We start from the raw sequence: 22,819 nt of genomic DNA, 5'->3' as shown, positions 1-22,819 counted from the left end.
AGGTTTATCACAATTAATAGACAAGGATTGTCTATATTCATAAAACACATCCATTTACATTTTAGTTTTACAAAAGAGACAAAGAAATATTACAAATGCTCGACACAATTCCCATATCTTTATATTTTTAATTGACTCATATTTAAGATGTGAGCAGATTTCATCTTTGCTACTTACAAGTGACAGGTACAAATTAGGTGCATTTTGTGTCATTATGGGTCCACATGAACATTGAAAAAAAGAGCGTACTTTTTTATAGTGATATTAAATCTAAAAGTCATTTGAGGCTACAGGGTGAGTCTGAGCCACCTGTGGAGCTGATGACCTGTTTCCATGATGTCTCTCCAAACAGATAAGACCCAGCAGTATATTTTATACCTTTTCTTTCACCAATATACAGACATAAATACAAACTGTATGATTTACAGCCAGATAGTGCCAGTTTAAATTAAGGACCATTTAAATATTACTATAATTACAATTCAAATTACACAGACAGTTCAGACAGTTCCATGAATTTATCTGTTGCTAACACTAGTGTTAGAATATTTACACAAAAAGATGAGTGGGCCATGTGTGTGAAGCACATTGTTGAATATGGACGAAATAAAAGAAGAAAGCATAGAAAGAGGCTTTCATTTTAAAAAAGACTGTGAAAGGTAATATTCAAGTGTTCCAAATGCACAAGTAAAAACCAAAATAAACTCAGAAGTCCATGTAGTCCATGTAGCACTTTTGGTGCCAACAGCTTTTTGTAGAAATAAGAAAGTATATAATAACTGTCAGGCGGCATCAGTGATTACTGAAGCGCACATAATACCAGTTTAGCTAGTTCAGCTCACATTATGGTACATGAATGTACACCACTGCAGTTCATGTAAACACATTTGGCTTCAAGTAAGACTAAAGGCATGAGCTCGGCACATTTGTGCGGTCGTCCATAAGGCTCTGGGTGAAGCTGGGGCCGATGTGAGGCCTGCCGCTGCCTTGGTCCAAACTAGCTGGCTCCTAGCATCAGCCACAGTAGAGAAGCTGACAGTACTGGGTGCAGCTAATCCCTCTCTGGTAAACAACTACTACCACTGCCTGAAAAGCTAGTAGCACAAAAACCTCATCTATACTGGCAGAAATTAGAATTCTCCCACAAAGGAAAACGTGTTTGTAAGCAGAACACCTGCCTAGAAACATTTTGAATTCACAAATTCACACTCCATTTACTTGGAGGAAGCTGGGTCGAGGTGTTTGAGTACTCCTCCCACCAGGTGCAGGCTTCCGGTGATGAGGACGTGGATCTCGGCTACGTTGCAGAGGGGAGCAGCTTTGGCCATGATGCTGGGTTTCACTGCTAGGACTCTCTCGGCTGGGTCTGCCAGCACTGAATCCCTGCCCTGGGTGATCCACTGGAGGGCGCTAAGGATGCAGGGGAAGACCAAGGTGTCTGCTTTCTTTTCAGGGACCAGAGGTAGACTGTCCTCGATCAGCAGCTGTGTGCCTTCGTTGTCCCCCGTGCTGTTGTGGAGACGCCAGCTCCTCTCGTTGTCCAAGCAGCGAGTCAACATGTTCTCAACTGAGACGTTGAAGTTCTGCTGGTCTGAGAGGTAACAAAGTTCACTGATTAATTTTTTTTTTGTAAAACAAAAGCAAGATACAGTATCAAGATCAACATCAACAGCACTTTATACTTATGTTTGCATCCAACAACCAAGATACAAAGTGTTTGGATCTTTAGATAGAGCCAGGCTAGCTAGCTGTTCCTCCTGTTTCCAGTCGTTATGCTAAGCTAACCATGCCCTGACTCCAGTACTTGACCCACAGACATGAGGGTGACATCCATCCTCTTGAAAGTAATGCAAATAAACACATTTCTCAAAATTCCTTTAAATAAACTTGAACCACTGTCTGTCTAGAGGTAGGAAATAAATAAATACTATAGTATGCCTCGGAAAATTAGCAGTCATGGAAAAAGCATTTGATTTGTAGTTCATAGGAGAAAATGGCATGGTCCATTATCATTTTCAGTAGGCAACAGGCCCGATGATCTCACCTGCATTACAAGAAGCGATGGCTTCAGTGATGTTTGGGCAGAACACAGCAAAGTCAAAATGACACGGCTGAAAAGGAACACAACACAAAGTAGAAAAGCACCATATTACTTAACAAACAACACAAGAGTCAGTCCAGCATTAATGCCCAAACTAGGTAAAACAGAGAGCTGTCTTCATCCATTTAGGGCTAACTGTAGGAGTGGCCATCAGATCACATGCTTCTGCACCTGCGCCACTGATCTTTTCATGGTCAAGTATCAATGATATTTTAGTTTATTTCAACTTAACTCCACTGCAGGTCTGTTCCATGTTATCATTCAACGCATACTGTAGCCTAGTCTGTCATTGAGTGCCTTAATATGCACACTTGTGTCCTTGTTGTGAGTCTTAACTTGAGTCTAATCTTGGGATATACATCTTTGGCACCCCGGGCAACTGCCCAGCTCATCTATGCTTGAAAACAGCCCACCATATTTTTGCTTATTCATTCATTTTTAGTGCTGAATCTGCAAAGTTTTACATACTGGTCACTTGTTGTAAAGGTCTAGTATGTAGAATTTAGTGGCATCTAGCAGAAAGGGAATATGATATTCATGAGTATGTTTTCATTAGTGTATAATCACCTGACAGTAAGAATCATTGCATTTTGTTACCTTAGAATGAGCCTTTTATATCTACATAGGTAGCAGTTCCTCTTCCACGGAGCCCACCATGTTGCACAGCCATGTTTCTACAGTAGCCCAGAACGGACAAACCAAACACTGGCTCTAGAGAAGGCTTTTTGCGTTTTTCGGGAGTTTCACAGCCACCATAGGTTCTCCTACATGCTTGAAAGGGGAGGGTGAGGGGGGCGTATTCATTTGGTTGCAATCTGCAACCTCACCACTAGATGCCACTAAATCCTACACACTGGTCCTTTCAGCAACAAATGTAAGTATCCTGCTTAATAGCTGTGAAGCCACTGGCAGAAGGTAGTTACATTATACTCACCACCAGTAGTTTAAGCATGGCTGCTGAGTCTCTCTCTCCAGTGGCATTGAACAGCAAGACTCTGGCCACAGGTCCACTGCAACACAAACAAGGTTTTATACTATTATCGTTCTGTGAGCAGACGTCTGAAATGTTGGAGAGAGCACAGAATAGCAGTTATCAAGCCTCATGGAGGTGCTTTATCACAAACAACTAAATGGCCTGATTTCCATTTAGCCAGGCTCACATCAGCCTACAACCAATGTGGATGATGGGGCAGCAGGGGTACAGCCTCACGTAAAAAACATGTTACATGTTGTGCTGAGCTAACATTTAAAACATGTGGTCTTGTTGGGTGAGAGGTGCCATCTAACTATAAAGAAAGGAATCTCTGTATGTATGTGTGTTGTGTATCTCGACAATTGTTCATCCAATCGACTTCACACATGGTAGGTGTATTGCTGAAGACCCAGGGAAGTGCAGTGATGAGTGTGAAGTTGTTTGGATGAGCGGTTCTCGAGAAATGTGTTAATATACATCTGTTGAACTACTAGGCTACTTACAGTATATAAAAGTATATAAAAAACTCATTATTAAAATTACAGAGTAAATAGATATGACACAGACATGGTAAAACTACTCAAAGTATATACAATGTCACATTAAGTTGCTTGATGGTTGAGTGTCATGTCATTAGCGAGTGATGTTCACCTTGCTTTCCTTTCATGCTGGGCAGCAGTCTCTTTGAACCAGTGTACACAGGCCTGCATACTGCGCATGGTGTGAGCTCCATCCAGGAAGTAGGTGACAGGTCCGTGTTTCAGAGTCTGATTCCTACCAGGCCACTCTGTGTCTGCCAGCCCTGACACCACAGCAGAAAAACAGAAAACCACACTCTGTGATGTCACGTTAAGCCTGGTAACTTCACAAAATCTACTTCATAAGTATCACAACTACCAGCAGTATCATGGTTCTCTTAACATTTGAAGCACTTTACTGTGTTTCGTCTTCAGGACTGACCTTTCACCATGATGGGGCTGGGCTTGAAGGATGTTGCTGGAAGTACACCTGTGCTCTCAACACTGGTGGAAGGAAAGCTTTCATCTGTTGAGAGAGGACAGGCTGTGGTGAGAACAGGGACAGCTTTCAGGCCTTTTCATGGAATAAATTACATTACTGTATCTGGTAAAATGAAGGCTTTTTCTCATTCAGACATACAGGTAGGTGTACACTGTGGCTTTTTTCAGATATGACGACATTTACAGAAAGAATAGAGAGTGTGTGCACGTGTGATATTTTGCACCTGGTATAACTGTGTTTATATAAGGTGGTGTTTTTCCCATATTGTCCTGCACTGATCTGGCATGAGAAGAATCTAATCAACAACTTAGAAATGTGCACACTCACAGTGTTTTGTGGTTAATTAAACTGTATTTATTTTCTCTGAGCATTAGAGATGATATGGGATACATTTATGCTCTTAAAGTGGCTATAATCAATATTTTTATAACAATATTGTATCAAATGTGTGTGACTTATCACCTGACTCTGCAGCTCCCCTCAGCTTTACAGAGCTTTAGAGGGAGTTTCAGTTAATTATTTAGCTGTCTGGCTGCAATTTTATTCTTGTGGTTCACTCTCAGTGCTTTCATAGCGTCTTTTTCGGTCACAGCAGGCAGCTGTTCTCAGAGAAAAAGCTCTAAAAAGCCACTGTACACTACCTGCTCAGCACCAAACAGCAAACAGACACAGTTACTAGTGACTAGATGGTGAATTTTAGCATTTAGCACTACTAAGTAACACCTTTATTCAGATATGTTAAATTGCAGTCAAATTTGCACAAGGTGCATGTTGAGAAAAGCTTTCAGGCTGTGTTTTGCCCAAAATTAGCACAGCATTGCATACAAAATTTATGTCCAAAATGTCTTAAATACATTTATTATATTCTTCTTGTCACTGACATTCAGTCCAAATGTTAGTTAACCACCCCCGTCCCACCTGGTAAACATCTTCTCTGCAGCCAACTGTGACTCAGCTGGAGGGCCAGGGAGGCATTGGAGCGCTGGTGCTGCCCTGCCAGGCCCAGATGTAAAGGTCCACAGTCTGCCTGGTAGCTCTCCAGCTCTGGACACACCCACAGAGGACACTACAACAACAAGTTAGATTGTAATGAAGAAAAGTGAGCAGCTGAAGGAGACATTTGAAGAGACAAGTATTGACACAGGTACATTTCACTGAGCAATCCCTGTCTGAGAAGATTACATCAGTTAGTCTGAATGGTTACTAAACTTACTCTCCTCTCTTTGGCCCGGTCCCTCAGCACAGCCATTGCATCTTCTGGCTGTTTGACTGTGAAGGCAGGAACCCCCGTCTGAAATCATACGCACACCATATACAGCCAATGAGATGACAGAAAAGTAGAAATGTACCAACAATGTAACAACAAGCGGTTTTAACTTAAAAGAACATCAATGTCCACCAAGTCTGAATTCAGGTATACAGCATCACTTGCAACTGACAGTCAAAGGTCAGTCTTGACTTTGGAAATGGTTTGACTAAACAAAAAAAAAACAAACTTACTCAAGGTCCACTTACTTGTTTTTCCTGGAGCTTTCAACCACATCTAATGGCTTTTATCAGCAGATGGAGTTTGCTCAGTTGTCATGGAGATGCGGTTCGGCTTTACTCAAAATCCTGGCTACATCAAAATTAACTCAAAAACCCCCCCAATCTCCATCTCCATGACAACCAAGCACACGCCATCCATTGACAAACCGAAAGCTCTACAGAAAGATAGTAAGTGGACATGTAGTTCAGTTTAGATCACAATGACTCGACATATTTCTCTATTGTAACACACCTTAAAGATGCCTCCTTTTTGCCAGGCGATCTTTTCAATGGTGTCTCCAAGAATCTGAGTGTGGTCTATACCAAGAGAGGAGATGCCACACACCCATGGCCTCCTGTTGACACAAGAACATCGATAAAGTTATATTACAACATGGATAAAGCTGTATAACATTATGTATTAGAAACATTATGATGACAGTACATCAGTCACATTAGGGTAAGAAGATAATTTCCCTCCTGAGTTCACACTAGTTTCTGTTGTGAAGATCTACTGACATTCACAGATAAAACAAAGTGCAGTTACTGGATGCAAAGCGGTGCTTGCCAAAAGACAAGAACATTTGATACGCATCACTGCACCCAGTCCAGTGGTCAGAGGAGCTTTGGACTGTGGCCAGAGTTCAACAAGGAAACGGTATGTTGGAGAGCAGAGTGTTCACTGGATGATCTGATCTGACAGTTTGTGCAGCAGAATGAGAAAACTGACCCTGGATCATCATGCTGTTTCTGTAGATACTTATGAACAATTGTAGACGGCCTCACATTTAATCATCAACACTCGATATCCACTTAGGAAAACATAAATCATTCTGTCCTAAAAGTGAGTAATGGTCTTCAGACATTAGAACTAAACTAAACTTCATTCTCTACTTTGCAACATATTAATGCTCCTCGTTTACAGACAGAAGTCAGTTCTGAAACTTAGGCCATTTAAGGGAAAATAAATGAACAAAATTTGTGATCGAGAGTGTACAGAACATCAAATTCTAGTTGATTATTTCCAGACTGAGTGAGTCAATTACAACTGACAGCAGCTTTGCATTAGAGTCGACCTTTAAAAGGAGAATCTTACCGTATAATGTTAGTACAGTCGTATGCTCCACCAATTCCAACTTCAATCACAGCTAAATCCACCTGGAAAAAAGAAATTGTTTAGATTGAAGGTAAGAAAGTAAGTAAAGAAATAAAATGTTAAAATGTAGTGAGCCTCGTTGGTCGATTGATCCTACATGCTGATCCAGAGCAAGACATCTCAACAACTACAGGCCAGACTGGAACTTTGCAGTGTATGTTGAGCTGTATGACTGTTTTATTGCCAAATAGTGAATCTAGAGCTTATGCCACCTATCTAGCAGCTGTCATGTATGATGTCCATAGCGAACCTTCTCCTGAAGAAAGACATGGAAGGCCAAGATGGTGAGGAAACGGAAGTAAGCTGGCATTGTCCCTCCATGGGCTTCCTGTAGAGGTCAAAGAGAAGGAAGAAAATGACTGCATCACTCTGCATCAAAATTTCTATCAAATAACACACACCAGTAAATACAAAAGCTTCAATTATGTTTTCCCTGTGTTTTCAAAAATCATGATCTCAGAACGTTCATCTAGTGTGCTGGATTTGAAATTATTTAGATTTTTGGTCTGTATGTCCAAAGCTTTTCAATACAGAAAATATCTATATGTGAATGGACAGTGAGAGTTGAAGTGTTCCAGATATCTGACAACCAAGTTAACGGGACATTTTGAACTTTACATATGTCAGAAAATGTACTTGCAGTGCCAAACAGAAACAGATAGTTTTCATGAAATTTGGCACTATTGTTTTTCCTTTTTTCTTATTTCTATTTGGTATAAACTAGGGATGTGCAGAGATCCCAGTATTTGTATTTGTATCTGTATTTGTTGAGGCAGCAAAATTATTTGTATTTGTATTCGAATGAAAGTGGAAAGAGGCTTAAAAATCCTGTTTTTGTTTTTATTACACTTTTAATTTTAGAAAATTAAAATGTTACAATAAGTGTTCATGAATAAACTACTGTACGAAGGAGGTCTTGAAGACGACTGTGCCGATTACTGAGCTAAAACTTTACTCATCACCTCCTTGCAGACAGACATCTAGCTATTTATACACCCATACCCCAGAGACAGCACACCGTGCAAAGTATGGGGAGAAACTTCAAAGGCAATTATTGCTTTGCACTTTTCATTCATTGCCTATTTTTTACAACCTAACTTTGTGGAAAGGAGAAGGGGAACAACAGGTTATGGAGAGTCCCTTGGGAGCATTTTTCATGTCATCAGTAGCTCAGCTTTATCTCTGGGGAACACCCCCAACAAATAATTTTTAAAATATTTGTATGAAACAAATATTCATATAAAACCCACTATTTGTGCTTTGCCGAATAATGAATTTGTATTTGGGCACACCCCTAGTGTAAACATTATTTGAGTTTTAACTCAGAAGGTGTGGGCGGTGTGATGTTTGAGGGAAACTCCTTCAATCTGATTCAAAAGCATGTTCACTCCCTGTGAACACCACACATGTAGGTGAGCTCATGGTGTACCAGTATGTTTACACTTCACTACACTTCCAATGACTTCAGAGTGAACTACATTTTATCTGCTCAAATGTACTGTCTTGAGTTACAGTTACAATAAATACAGTGATTGAGCAAGATTCTCTGATCGTCTCTGTGACATCACTTCTCTACGCTAAACTTTAAGTGTGTTTTTAAAGAGTGTCCATCAAAGTGTCTGAAATATTTAAGAAGTCTAACAGCTGAATGCTAGTAATGTGACCCAAGCACGCTGTCACATGAGGGTCACGCTCATCCTGACATGAGGGGTCTCATTTTGTACTCCACTCAATTACAACCTGTGACACTGATAATACACAGCTGAGGGGAGTTCTCAGGATGCACGAGTGACTAAAATGCCACAGAAATCAAGCTCGGTATGCCTGCCATTACTGTTAGACAAAGGTTAATCCACTGAACCGTTTCCCCCAAGTGAAGTAAATGAATAGCCATGGTTAGCAACAACAGGTACAGTTAACACGGAGAACAGGCTGTGTTTTAAACATATACATCTCTGCTTTGCTACATGGACCCACCTTAGTTTCATCCAGCCGTCCATAAACCTGCCAGAAGTATTTAGTGAAGAGCTCTTTCCCAATTGGTTGTCCATTGATTCGAATCCTCTCCCTGACTTGTACCAAATGTGGGGAACTGCAACCAAGACAGAAACATCACAACAAGTCTGCTGAGATCAAAAACATACTGCACATGTTAACTTTGTTACTTATACCTATATATTTATGTTATTACACTTGCAGGTCCATGTAATAGATGTCATATCTTCAATCTGATGTGGCAAATTTGATCATTTTTGTATGAATATGTAATACATGACATTTAAACACACACACAAACACAGTCATTTCCTAGAAAATATGCTTCAATAATCTTTCCTCCTGCAGCTGCTTGTTGTGTTCAGGCTACTCCAAATACTTCTGTTTTTACCTGCAGTTACTCTCTGTAATCTTTATTGGATGATCAAACTAATCAAGCTGATCAAAATGAATTATTAGAAGTGCTGTTGAGGGCATACACTCATACACTAGACTTCACTGTGTGACTGTGCCTCCAGGACAGTTTCAGGTTCAAGTTCAAGTTTCAAATGTATTTGTCATTCCAGCCATATCCATATAGAAATACACATATAGTAGTACAAAAATATACTAACATACCTAGAAACACATAAGGACAGTTAAAATAAAACTTAGGAATAAGGAAGCAATAGAAACAACAGATTCAAATGGTAATATGTTGTGCTGGATGTGCAGGGTACAGCTGGGTGATGTGGAAAATTAAAGCATAAAAACAAGAAGACTCTTCCAGAATCTGTTAGACATTAGAATGAACTGTAACTGTCAATTTCAGCTGATATTGTTGAGTATTTAAAAATTAATTGAAGGAGATTTATGTCTAAGAATTATCTTTATTTTAAAGTTGACAAAATCACTCTGTGTTATTACAATGAGATGATTAATGACAAAATATGAATATGCTGCTCAGCCCTAACTATGAGCATTGTTAAATGAACGTGGCCACATGCGGCCCAGACCTACTCTGAATGTGGTCTGAGTGATTGGATCTCAATCTGTCCTCAATGCGTCTTGGTTGCATTTACACCTGTATTTAGAGCTGTCCACTTGTGATGGGATCACTTGAGACGGATGTTAATACCAGGTGTAAACAGGGCCTATGTGTTCAATGGACCAATACTAGAGAGTTGAAGTGGTTGCATGTCCCCCCCCCCTCTCTTTCACTGTTTCCTCATCTCCCTCAATATTATCACACCATTACATAAAGGCTAAAGTTCCATGAAAAAAAAAGTTGTCAGACAACTTTCTCTCTCGCACCTCTGTTCTGAACAGCACATACTGTACTGGCTTATAATTAAGCATAATTAAGCAGAGTACCAGGGACTCTGTTTTAGAATCACCTACTAAGCAACACTTAAAGTGGAAGAGTGTCAGTTGAGTAGGCGCTCCTTTAATGTGGTCCAGGACGCATTGTGTTTACACTGCTAAACGAATGTGGCCACATGCGGCCCAGACCACCCACGAATGTGGTCTGAGTGATTGGATCTCAATCTGTCCTCAATACGTCTTGGTTGCATTTACACCTGTATTAAGAGCTGTCCACTTGTGATGGGATCACCTGAGACGGATGTTAATACCAGGTGTAAACAGGGCCTATGTGTTCAATGGACCAATACTAGAGAGTTGAAGTGGTTGCATGTCCCCCCCCCCTCTCTTTCACTGTTTCCTCATCTCCCTCAATATTATCACACCATTACATAAAGGCTAAAGTTCCATGAAAAAAAAAGTTGTCAGACAACTTTCTCTCTCGCACCTCTGTTCTGAACAGCACATACTGTACTGGCTTATAATTAAGCATAATTAAGCAGAGTACCAGGGACTCTGTTTTAGAATCACCTACTAAGCAACACTTAAAGTGGAAGAGTGTCAGTTGAGTAGGCGCTCCTTTAATGTGGTCCAGGACGCATTGTGTTTACACTGCTAAACGAATGTGGCCACATGCGGCCCAGACCACCCACGAATGTGGTCTGAGTGATTGGATCTCAATCTGTCCTCAATGCGTCTTGGTTGCATTTACACCTGTATTAAGAGCTGTCCACTTGTGATGGGATCACCTGAGACGGATGTTAATACCAGGTGTAAACAGGGCCTATGTGTTCAATGGACCAATACTAGAGAGTTGAAGTGGTTGCATGTCCCCCCCCCCCTCTCTTTCACTGTTTCCTCATCTCCCTCAATATTATCACACCATTACATAAAAGCTAAAGTTCCATGAAAAAAAAAGTTGTCAGACAACTTTCTCTCTCGCACCTCTGTTCTGAACAGCACATACTGTACTGGCTTATAATTAAGCATAATTAAGCAGAGTACCAGGGACTCTGTTTTAGAATCACCTACTAAGCAACACTTAAAGTGGAAGAGTGTCAGTTGAGTAGGCGCTCCTTTAATGTGGTCCAGGACGCATTGTGTTTACACTGCTAAACGAATGTGGCCACATGCGGCCCAGACCACCCACGAATGTGGTCTGAGTGATTGGATCTCAATCTGTCCTCAATACGTCTTGGTTGCATTTACACCTGTATTAAGAGCTGTCCACTTGTGATGGGATCACCTGAGACGGATGTTAATACCAGGTGTAAACAGGGCCTATGTGTTCAATGGACCAATACTAGAGAGTTGAAGTGGTTGCATGTCCCCCCCCCCCCTCTCTTTCACTGTTTCCTCATCTCCCTCAATATTATCACACCATTACATAAAGGCTAAAGTTCCATGAAAAAACATGTTGTCAGACAACTTTCTCTCTCGCACCTCTGTTCTGAACAGCACATACTGTACTGGCTTATAATTAAGCATAATTAAGCAGAGTACCAGGGACTCTGTTTTAGAATCACCTACTAAGCAACACTAAGTGGAAGAGTGTGGAAATATGAAGTTTAGTTTGATTATTAGCTGATACAGATTCATTGAAGCGAGTTTCCCCACTCTTATTGCTATATAAGAAGCAGCACAGCTAACTGGAACTCAGCCAATGGTAGTTAACCTACATTTTTTACATTAGGATTGGGAAACGCTGTCTCTGGTTTCTACAAAACAAAAAGCATAAAGCCCGTGTACTGGCAATGTCATCCCTCTGTATCAAACAGTGGAAATATTATTAATATGCTGCTATTTTACCTGTAAAATCCTGTGCGGAAGCCATAACTTCTCAGAATCTGCTCTGTGAACGCACATGTTGACCCCTGAAAAATGAACACAAGCACTTGAAGAGGACACCTTGATACCGCTGTCACAATAGTTTCACTGCTTCCTTCAATGAATGGACGCGCGTTTGAAAACATGTTTGCATGACCTTCTGTCAGGGCTTGCATAATGTTAGCTTGGAGCTCGATATTAAAAAAAAAGAACAGGCTGTCTGAATCTGAATGTCAACAAACACAAAAAGCTGTTTTATCCCCACTTATATCCATCTTCAGTTCTATATGTGAATGCATCTGTGTGTGACTTATGCTCAAAAAACTACTAACTGAGCCTTTAAAAATGCTACATACAACACAGCAGTCAGCTCACCTTGCCCTTTGTCCCGGTCACATGAATGATATTGAGATGATCTAGCTCTTCCACCTTTGACACACACACACACACACACACACACACACACACACACACACACACACACACACGTCAGATAAGACTAAAGGTAATGAGTACTCAAAGTATCACAAGAGACAACAAAAACACTGTAATGTCATCACTGTGTGTGTCAAACGTGCTCTGCGTGAGCTGCTGTAACTGACTCACTGTGAGTCCGGCTCGTTCCAGGAAGCCTCTCATGGCCTGGAGCTGCAGCTGAGGGTGGCTCCGCTCTTGGCGTACCTGATCCAGAGCGCTGGCATTAGTCTGTAGTGTGTTCAGAGTGCAAATGGCATCCTGCAGCAAAAAAAGCAAAGAGTAACATACAAGTCAACCATGGAATGAACTATGCAGGTAACTTCTTCAGTCAACAGAGCAACAGATGAAGAAGAAGAGTCAGGGTCTCATCACTGACAGCCACTTGTATTGATTCACAGATTGAAGTCCAGCTCTTATCCATCACTTGATGAGATGAATGACTTAGTCAGCTAATGTCAAAAGATAGAGAGAAAAGGGAAAATAAAGAGAAAATCCACTGTGATAAAACAATCAGTTGATTAATCGATAATTTATCTTTAATAGGATTTGCTGCTTTCTATCACTAAACTGAACATTGTTGGGTTTTGGACTTGTGTTCGGGGAATTCAGGATGAGCAGTTTTCACCTTCATTTTCAGACAGGTTATGTCAGTGTCATGTTATTTCTATAATAACAGCAAGCCCAGTTTTATTTAGCACGTTTCAACTTGTTCATCTTTTCACACTCAGTTTCAAGTATGTCACTAAAGGATAAGTTGGTGATATTCTAGATTTTTTCTATTAGCAGAAGTTCCCAACCTGCAAGCCGTGGACCAGTCTCAGGCCCCGGAAAATTTGCTAATAGGCCGAGAGGAGACAATGTGATTTGGCAAAAACAGCTGAATTATGATCGTTTAACTTCATGTGCTATTATAGGTTATTTTTCCAGTAATGACATTGAACATGAGGCAGTCTGTGCTGCATTCTTCTTCATCACTCCTGCAAAGACATAGTCTGGGAACTCCTGCAATCAAGCACCAAATGTGGATTAATCTGCAGTTGAAAATAGTCCCCAACAAATGCACCATTACCTCCTGTTTGAGTAATGTTTGCTTAAACTACAATGACCAGCTGTTTTCTGGGAATTACTGAGCCTTTTTTGTAATGAAACTTTTCAAAGATTCATGTCTTCAGTAGGAACTGATGCAGCTGGGGCTGGGAGCCACAGACAGGAGGCTAGGTAGTACTGAGACCCTGTTTACACCTGGTATTAACATCCGTCTCAGGTAATCCCATCACAAGTGGACAGCTCTAAATACAGGTGTGAACGCACCCAAGACGCATTGAAGACAGACTGAGATTCGATCAGTCAGACCACATTCGTGGGTGGTCTGGGCCGCATGTGGCCACATTCGTTTAGCAGTGTAAACACAATGCATCCTGGACCACATTAAAGGAGCGCCTACTCAACTGACATCCTCTATTTTCTATATGGTCTTTGCGGACGGAAATGATGTCTGTGTTTATTTGCATATAGAGCGGGGTAGTGAGATCCGATCACAAGTGGCTACTCAAGACGCATGTTGATGCCAAGTGTAAACAGGGCCTGAGAGAGACTAACACATTGTTGGTTTTGGTCTTTTTGTGATATTTGAGAAAAATAAGAAACCACAGAATATCACCAGCCCTGTCATTTAAGCAATTAGACAAACTTTAGAGTCACCCAAACAAATATTGGAGCTGCTCCATAGACAGTGATTAATAGAACAGCTGCACTGAGACACTATGACAGAAGCTATGATGATGACTTTATCCAACACATTTTCATTTCAATAAAACCCATTAGATTAAGTATCTCCATCAGCCTCCCACATTAAATAAAAGGTCTTTCAGCTTACCATTTCTGTCAGGCCTCCAAGTCACTATTCCTGCCTGACAGTGCTGCTGCATCACGTTTTATAGCAGGTATGCTCTCATCCACCTTCATCACAGACACACCCCTCTGACCCCACCCTGCTGCAGCAAGGACATCCCACTGGTGATGTTTCTGGGAAACTTTCTTGTAATACCATTTCTTCTTCAATTTTAGGGCTCTAGCAACAAAGCAGGAATCATTTCTGTTCTGAACTTTGACAAAATTGGGACATACTGAACTTTCACAGAAGTATGCAACAGAATAAAGCATATAAAGCCAATTGACCTTTCTCTTCAAAATTCTTAGAATAACCTAATGTACTGTTTGCTTTACAGTGGATTTTCCCTTTAATGTGGTTTGCATAACATATTTTACTGAGTATAGGCTGAGTCAAACTGACTGATGCAATTGTGATGCACTTATATGGACTTGATCACTTGTATTAACTGTTACAAGGGAAGATAAATCGGTCTCCTGTGACTGTCCTGACAGCTTTATGTTTGTTAGTGTGGCTCTCAAGATGATATCAGCTTCACTTCTGTTAGTTAAAAGATAACACACAAGCCGTATAAGACAAAAAGCAACACGAAGTGAAACTAGCAAAGGTCAAACTCTCAAATATGGCATCAAAGAAGATGATTAGACCACGTGTTGTTAAGCAACCTGGCTGTACTCTGGCGTTGAGCCCGTCAGTGTGGCAGTATAACAGTCGGTACAGTACAGCTGCCAGTGTGCCGCTCTGTCCGCACTAACTTTTATAGCCTCAGCGACAAACAGCTAATTTACCAGTTTATAATTATACTCTTCCACTAACAACGCCAGATAAAGTTGCTGTAGTCTCCTGTGGTGCTGTCAGCCATGTTTTTGTGCAATAACTCCAGAGTTTTGTGATAAACTTGTCAAACTAGCGCTGTTGGCTAACTAGCTCGCTAGCGACCGGTGTAAAGACAGGCGGGACTGACTGTAACGCAGCTCACCTGGTACTCCATGCCGGGTATGTGAGGAGCCGTCTTGGTGCTGTAGTGTCTTACTGAAAAACCCGCCAAACTGCACGCACAGTGCTGCTGTCGGAGCCGCGCGGCAAGCCCGGAGCCCCGCTGCCACACGCGCGACATGCACGCCATGATGCGGAAGCTGCAACCAAATACGGGCGGCTCCTTTGACAGGCGTAATGACGTAACGACACGCCTCCTCCTCTATCTACAAATTGTTTTCAAATGTTTTGATTATTTTTGCACGTAAATCCGACACTTTCTTTGTTTAATTTCTTATGAGAATAAATGGTAACACTTTATTATAAGGATCCCAACTTCTGCCTCCTAACAGGCGATTAAAAGTCTCACTTTAAACGCAACAGGCTGAAGACTTCTTTTATACATCTGTCTATCCCGTTGCTAAACCAAAATCAGTGTGCTGGTACCTGAGATCTGAATCCAGAGGATATAATGTGATATATATAATAGTCATGATTGTTTAATGTGTTTTGTACGTCTACGAAAAGAGTCACATGTGTCACTGTGTGTTTAATCTGTGTGTAAATTTAATGACGCTAAATGAATTTCAGTGTAAACTGACGATAAAAGTTCTATTGTGTGTAGACTACTTAAAGACATGTTGTAAGATACATTAAAACTAGAAACTCTGCTTGTTATAATAATATGTATCTAATATGTTTCCTCCTCGAAAAAGTCCAATTACCTCATTAAAATCCTTAAAGTATCACCTCCTTCTTGTCCCTCATTGAAAAATCCAGAATCTATAAATATGCAAGTATTGTGAATTTCAAAATTTAATTTAATGGATACAAGATGCCTCCTCCTCCACTGTAAAGTTTATTCTCAGTGTTTGTGCACTGCAGGCTTCAAGTTTCCACATCACACTTGTGTAAGTTGAATATTGGACCAGGATTGGCTGTGATGTCATAAATCATACTTGTAGGCCCGCCCCTTAAACTGAGCACTAAAGTGAGCTCAGAGAAACTTTCAACCTTTAGCAGATTAATGTGAAAACAAACTCTGCACATAAATCATTCTGCACAGTGAAGCTCAAACATCCAACTGAAGGAACAATAAGCAAAAAACATTTTTGAGTGGAAGGGGACTTTAAGAAATGCTGAACTAATACATGACTCATGATGATTTAATGCATTAATATATGAATTTCTGTTGCTCACCATTAACAAACAATCAAGTCACTACAACTTTCTGAGTTTTAAATGGACCAATAAGTGAACTGATATGCCACTAAATTAGCTGAATTCTAGATATAGTGAAGGGCATTTTAAAGCCATGCATTTGATCAGCATCTATGAAGCTGCTTTTTTCTTTTATCAAGCTGGTTCTCAGATCTACATGTTGCTGCATGACTCAGTGGTCTTTATGTTACGTTTACAAACTAGCAACACTAGATGGATGTATTGTACATGATCAGCTTCAGTCTTATACACACAATAACTGTGGGTATAAAAACTGTCAATCAATGTATGAAGTAATTATGAATTAACATTCATTTATTAAGTGTTAACTAATAACATAAAGTCATAGTGAGTTGATAATTTGTCAATGGTGAGCAACAGTTATTCATGATACATCCTGCATTAATCCATGCATTAAATCATCATGACTCATGCTTTAGTTAAGCATTACTGCCTGAATACTATGAACACTGTTGTTAAATGATTACAACAAACCACTTTTTTCTGTTTTTATGGATAGGACAAATTAACATTACACACACACACACACACACACACACACACACACACACACACACACACACACACACACGCACGCACGCACACACAAAATATCTATATCTGTCTATCTATCTATCTATCTATCTATCTATCTATCTATCTATCTATCTATCTATCTATCTACTTCTTACTTCTTTGAATAGTTATGAATGCAATGTTGGCATTACATATTTGCCATATCTACACCAATGTCCTCAATAAATAAACTATATACTCACTCTGTCATTGAGGAACCAAAAACATGATTTACTCAGCTTTTGATGTTTGCAACAGACGTTTGCCTACATTTACAGTATGTTATGACACATTTATAGGCATGAAAATAAGCAGTGGTGGAACAAATCTTGAGATCTTTTACTTGAGTAAAGGTTTTATTACTCCTCCAGGTCGCCAGGTGTCGCCTTCTGTTAATACCAGTAAAAGTCCCAATTTGCTGCCTTCAGGTACTGCCCTAAAAATCAGCTTTACAAAAATTTCTGTTTGTAATCGGTAATACCTCCATAGTATCTGTCTTGTATCAGGCCTATGTGTGCGACCCAAGAACGTAGTAAATACAGCATGCAGACACATCACAGTCACAGGATATAATTATGGGAGAGACGGAACTTTCAGTGACAGTTGAGCTTGGACAACACTCAAACTGTCAAAACCTGACGAATGACAGGCCTATGAATAAAATGTATTCTATTATATATTATCGCATGTGTTGTTAGTAAAAATTAAATATGGTCTTGTATTATTTTCATGAAATGTTTTAATAATTTTAATAAGCTATTGAAACAGTTCTTTGCACAGCAGTTGTAGACGCCCGAGTTGTACTTGAATACAGCGTACGTAGGAGCGTCACATACAGAGATGCAGCGAGACAAAACAAGCAACGCCGGTGGGGCTGAAAAGTAAGGATTTACATCATTAATTACATACATTTACAATCTGACTTGTAAACCACGTATATAATAATCACTTTAACTACCTGGGACAGATTATAAATAGCATTTTTTGTACATAATTTGCCTAATGTCGAATGAAATGTCCCTTCTCCAGGCCCGACCGGGAGGCCGCCATCATGTCGAAATACTACGATGGAGTTGAATTTCCTTTCTGTGATGAGTTCTCCAAGTATGAAAAAATGGCCAAAATAGGACAGGGGACCTTTGGGTGAGTAGTACTCAAATATTGTACCGTATAGTTAAGTTGAATATGTATGTATGTGTGGGTTTGTGGGTGTGTGTCTGTGTGGCTAGCTGTGCTAATAGCTAAAGTTAGTCATAAAGAAGATCTAAGAGAACAGGTGGCGTTAAAGGCGGGTTTTTTTTGCACTGTACGCATAATCACACACAGGTCTATGTTTGCATGTGATGTTAATACAGGTGAATTTTCCAGCAATACGTATATTGTGTGTAAAAACTACCTTTTCCGTTCAAAATTGACTTATCTAATTCTGTCTGCTTGGATTAAAAAATTCAGTTCAGTCCAATTCTCTAATCATGACATAATAGCTAAGACTCCAAGGAATATTTCATTTCAGCCGTCGCCAATTATTAATATCGGTATAATAGTTTAAAATCACAACATTGACGAACTGTAGCCTTGGTTTGTATAAATGTCACAACACTGCTAACTGTAGTCTCAGTTTGTGCCTCTCACACACAGAGCTGCTGGTAGCGCTGATACTCTGAGAACCGTGATAATGCAAATGACCCAAAGGTTTATTCCTTTTGTGTGGCAGTAAACACGACACATGGGCCCACTTATAACTAACTGTGCTATATTCAGAGGTTAACGAGATTCTGGGCTGATGATGGTAATGTTAGCCATGATAAACAACAGGGCTATGGCTATGTACTGACACACACTGGAGAGCCTCTCAGTGCTGAGTCTCTAGCTCAGCTACAACACAGGTACCACACAGAGAGTCTGACAGCAGCTGGTTAGCTCTGACTACCAGCTCTACATCTATTCATCTATTCACGCAACCAACTTTAAACCAGTTTAAATAGGTGCTGCATAACATATTTATTAGTTAACAGAAGAACGAACTAGTGTGCAATTAATATACATTGACACCTGTAAGTGAAAGTGTGCTTTATTTGAAGCTTGTGTTGTAATGTTCTCTTCTGTCTTTCACAGGGAGGTGTTCAAAGCAAAGCACAGACAGACCGGCAAGAAGGTTGCACTGAAGAAGGTTCTGATGGAAAATGAGAAAGAAGGGGTATGAGAGGACAGTGTAACGCTTACTAAGAGGTTTTAGGTTTTGTTGCTATTGCTGTCATGGGCTTTAACAAATGGTCAAACTCACTTTTAAATACTCACAAATGCATTTAAGTGCATATAAACACACTGACTGACTGGGTAAAAAGCTGCAGCGTAGATCTTGTGCTCGTAGTGCTGCTGTTTGTGCTCTGACTGTATAAATCAGAGGTTTTGACAAAATGCTGAACTCATGTTAGTGCGTCACTTATTGACGTTTCTCTCTGGCTGCTGTGTTTCAGTTCCCAATCACAGCTCTGAGAGAGATCAAGATCCTGCAGCTGCTCAAACATGAGAATGTGGTGAATCTGATAGAGATCTGCAGAACAAAAGGTTGGTGTCACAAGTGTCCAGTCTGTGACTTTGCAACAACAATCCATTTCTGTCTTCATCTGGCTCTACGTGGTTTTATTTTTAGCTCACTTATCTGCCCTACTTGTGGGTTATTTTTAATAAAATGCATGTGTGTGCTTACAACCCACAGCCTGCATGCATTCTGCTTACCATATATAAATGTCATGAACATAAGTCTTTCCTGATTGATTGGAACATGTACTATGTTGTGTTAACTTGCTTGCGTGATGTTTTCATTCTTTTGTTTCTCCCTCATCATTCTTCCAGCTACTCAGTTCAACAGATACAAAGGCAGCATCTACCTGGTGTTTGACTTCTGTGAGCACGATCTGGCCGGGCTGCTGAGTAACGCCAATGTAAAGTTCACTCTGGCAGAGATCAAGAAGGTCATGCAGATGCTGCTCAACGGATTGTACTACATCCACAGAAACAAGGTGGGTTCTTGCCGGCGTCCAACACACTCGATTCTTTAAACTGAAGTTTGTGTCTTTTTGTTTGGCTTTGCTTGAAAGTCTCCTGCAGAGTAGCATTGTTTCCAAATGATGGAGACCAGGAGAGGCAGGTACCTGAACAGGTGCTTTCAAAAAACTTTTAGCCATGGGATGGTGGTGGGGGTCTGTCTGTATGTTTTGTCCAGAGTGAATGTCTCAACAACAGTTTGTACCCAAACTTTGTTTCACAGAGCAGCTAGCGTGGCTGCTGTGTTCAATTCCATTCTACATATGAAGTGTATATACTGTGTACTAATCTTTACTGTATACTGTTTTTAGCATGAAGTATACAAGAAGTCAACATATTAAATCATTATAGCAGGAATTGATGCAATATTTGTGCTGTGCAAAGACTGCAAAGTGCAGAATGCCTCCACTCATACTTAGGAAATTATAAACAATATTGATTATTATACATCTGCAGTCCACCAGGATGCTACATGTGAGCACTGATGCATCATAGAGGAGTTTATGTTATGTGAGGTCATGTTTGTTTTTCAAAATAGAAAAATTGATAAGAATGAGGAAAATGTATCTTATTGTTGCTTAAACCCAGGAAATCCTACCACCTTGTTTATTTAAAAATCTGTCTAAACATGTCTCATGGTTGTAAACGTGACATTTCCTTGTGTTGAATCAGATTCTTCACAGAGACATGAAGGCAGCTAACGTGCTCATCACCAGAGACGGGGTCCTGAAGCTGGCTGACTTTGGTTTGGCTCGAGCCTTCAGCCTGGCCAAAAACAGCCAGGGGAACCGCTACACCAACCGCGTGGTCACACTGTGGTACAGACCTCCAGAACTGCTGCTGGGTAAGACTAAACCTCTGTATAGGCACAATGCTTGCATTTCACTCAACTGCATCAGCCAGATTCTGCAACAACACCAGAGCAGCCAACCTTAACAATTATTACACATTACAAAGTGATTTACAAAGGACAAAATCAGTGAGTATAATTCAAATTGCTTGCTGCAAAAAATGATTCCCACACTGTGAAACTGACCAGTAGCCTGAAAGAACAATGTTGCTTGTTAGATTCCTGCTTCTCACCTCACTTTACCTTTTCCACCTCACCACTTCAGGGAGGTCATTAAAGGTCATTGTCATGTGAATAAACTCTGCTGCGGCTTAGTTTAAAGGTAAATAAAGTTTCTGCTAACATTCGCCTTAACTGGCACATTGCTGTGTTTCTTGGTGCGATGCTGCCACCTGTAGATCAGTGGAATAGGGTGAAACTCTTGGTAGGAATGTGTATCGCGTCACAATGACAAACAAAACATCAAAACTTTGCTCTACTATTGGTCAAAAAAATCTCCACAGGGTTCCTCCTTTTACATGGTGAGAGTCTGGAACATTAATCTGTTTATTTTTCCGGTAGGTGAGCGAGACTACGGCCCCCCTATCGACCTGTGGGGAGGAGGCTGCATCATGGCAGAGATGTGGACCAGAAGTCCCATCATGCAGGGGAACACAGAGCAGCACCAGCTCACACTTATCAGCCAGCTCTGTGGCTCCATCACTGCTGAGGTAAGAAGTTTGGATTTAAGTTGCCATCACTTCACATTTAGAATCCAGTACATCCTTTTTTAAAATGAGTTTGAATGAATCTTTTTAGGTGTGGCCTGGTGTGGATAAGAAATACGAGCTGTACCAGAAGATGGAGCTGCCTAAAGGCCAAAAGAGGAAAGTGAAGGATCGTCTCAAAGCTTACGTCAAAGACCCGTACGCTCTGGACCTGATCGACAAGCTGCTGGTCCTGGACCCGGCCCAGCGCACAGACAGCGACGACGCGCTCAACCACGACTTCTTCTGGTCCGACCCCATGCCGTCGGACCTGAAGAACATGCTCTCCACCCACAACACCTCCATGTTTGAATACCTGGCGCCTCCCAGACGGAGAGGCCACATGCCCCAGCAGCAGCCAAACCAGAACAGGAACCCTGCCACCACCAGTCAGACCGAGTTCGATAGAGTGTTTTAGTGGAGCAGGAAAGATGGTGATGTTTGGCTGGTTGGACTTTTCGTTCGGTAACAAATGACAACTTTATTTCCCAGCCAGCTTAATACTGAGGAAAGCTACACATTCCTTTTTTGGTTGAGACTTGGTGGACGTTAGCTGTAGATGTCTACCGTACGATCACTTGTTCCATGTGAGTTTACGGTGGAGAACGCGGCTGGTTTGTGTTGACCATGGACAGGACTGTGATGTTCAGAGTCATGTGGCACCCCTCTGCAAGCCAAGTTATTTGTTCCAACTTTTTTTCCCCCCAGGTGATAATGAAGAGACAGCTGTTCAACTCTCTAGTCATGGTTTGGGTGTCTAAACATGGCTGATGTCATAGTTTTAATTTTGCTGTATTTAAGTGAGTTTGACATTTTAATTTTTGTTTTTTCAGTTGTTTTTATCATTGTTTTTGTATAAAATATAGCCTGTTCTATTCATCGGCTGCTCAGTGTTCAAGTTCTTTGTTTAAAGTAAGGGAATGTAAAACTTTTATTTAAACCCCTTTTACAAGCACACAACCGACATTAATGATCACATGGCCCAAAATAAATAATGTTCCTGAGCTTATTTAACTACATGTGAGCAAAGTATTTCCCAGTTATTACACTCAACACAGAAAACAAGTGGTGTTGGGAAAAGTTGAGAGGGAGAAA

The 22,819-nt window shown here is 40.7% G+C and overlaps 2 protein-coding genes across 2 annotated transcripts; one reads left to right on the top strand and one right to left on the bottom strand.

The window, feature by feature from the left end:
* Positions 1-108: 108 nt before the first annotated feature.
* Positions 109-15,462, bottom strand: fpgs (folylpolyglutamate synthase). The gene is made up of 15 exons (XM_044334567.1): positions 15,288-15,462; positions 12,547-12,675; positions 12,316-12,369; positions 11,923-11,987; positions 8,755-8,869; positions 7,028-7,105; positions 6,718-6,779; positions 5,875-5,977; positions 5,308-5,385; positions 5,013-5,160; positions 4,035-4,118; positions 3,726-3,876; positions 3,036-3,111; positions 2,045-2,111; positions 109-1,591 (listed from the first exon to the last, which is right to left on the bottom strand). Exons 1-15 carry the CDS (start codon positions 15,432-15,434, stop codon positions 1,215-1,217), a joined length of 1,734 nt encoding a protein of 577 aa, XP_044190502.1. The 5' UTR covers positions 15,435-15,462; the 3' UTR covers positions 109-1,214.
* A 2,391-nt stretch (positions 15,463-17,853) lies between these two features.
* On the top strand, positions 17,854-22,608 carry cdk9 (cyclin-dependent kinase 9 (CDC2-related kinase)). The gene is made up of 8 exons (XM_044334366.1): positions 17,854-17,961; positions 18,110-18,223; positions 19,196-19,277; positions 19,558-19,648; positions 19,937-20,103; positions 20,801-20,972; positions 21,540-21,688; positions 21,777-22,608. The coding sequence occupies exons 1-8, from the start codon at positions 17,921-17,923 to the stop codon at positions 22,140-22,142; spliced, it is 1,182 nt and encodes a 393-aa protein (XP_044190301.1). The 5' UTR covers positions 17,854-17,920; the 3' UTR covers positions 22,143-22,608.
* The last annotated feature ends 211 nt before the right edge of the window (positions 22,609-22,819 follow it).

The sequence above is a fragment of the Thunnus albacares genome, chromosome 18 (genome assembly GCF_914725855.1).
Source record: "Thunnus albacares chromosome 18, fThuAlb1.1, whole genome shotgun sequence".
NCBI lineage: Eukaryota > Metazoa > Chordata > Actinopteri > Scombriformes > Scombridae > Thunnus > Thunnus albacares.
The sequence above is the reverse complement of the archived record's forward strand: the minus strand, read 5'-3'. Positions and strand labels throughout refer to the sequence as shown.

Excerpts from the sequence above, each read along its gene's own strand:
- cdk9 (XM_044334366.1), top strand. The coding sequence starts at position 17,921 with ATGCAGCGAGACAAAACAAGCAACGCCGGTGGGGCTGAAAA. Across the intron at positions 19,278-19,557 it reads TGGAAAATGAGAAAGAAGGG|TTCCCAATCACAGCTCTGAG; the intron begins GTATGAGAGGAC and ends GCTGTGTTTCAG. Across the intron at positions 20,104-20,800 it reads ACTACATCCACAGAAACAAG|ATTCTTCACAGAGACATGAA; the intron begins GTGGGTTCTTGC and ends GTGTTGAATCAG.
- fpgs (XM_044334567.1), bottom strand. The coding sequence starts at position 15,434 with ATGGCGTGCATGTCGCGCGTGTGGCAGCGGGGCTCCGGGCTTGCCGCG. Across the intron at positions 11,988-12,315 it reads TGACCGGGACAAAGGGCAAG|GGGTCAACATGTGCGTTCAC; the intron begins GTGAGCTGACTG and ends TTCATTTTTCAG. Across the intron at positions 3,877-4,034 it reads CAGCCCCATCATGGTGAAAG|GGCTGGCAGACACAGAGTGG; the intron begins GTCAGTCCTGAA and ends CTGTGGTGTCAG.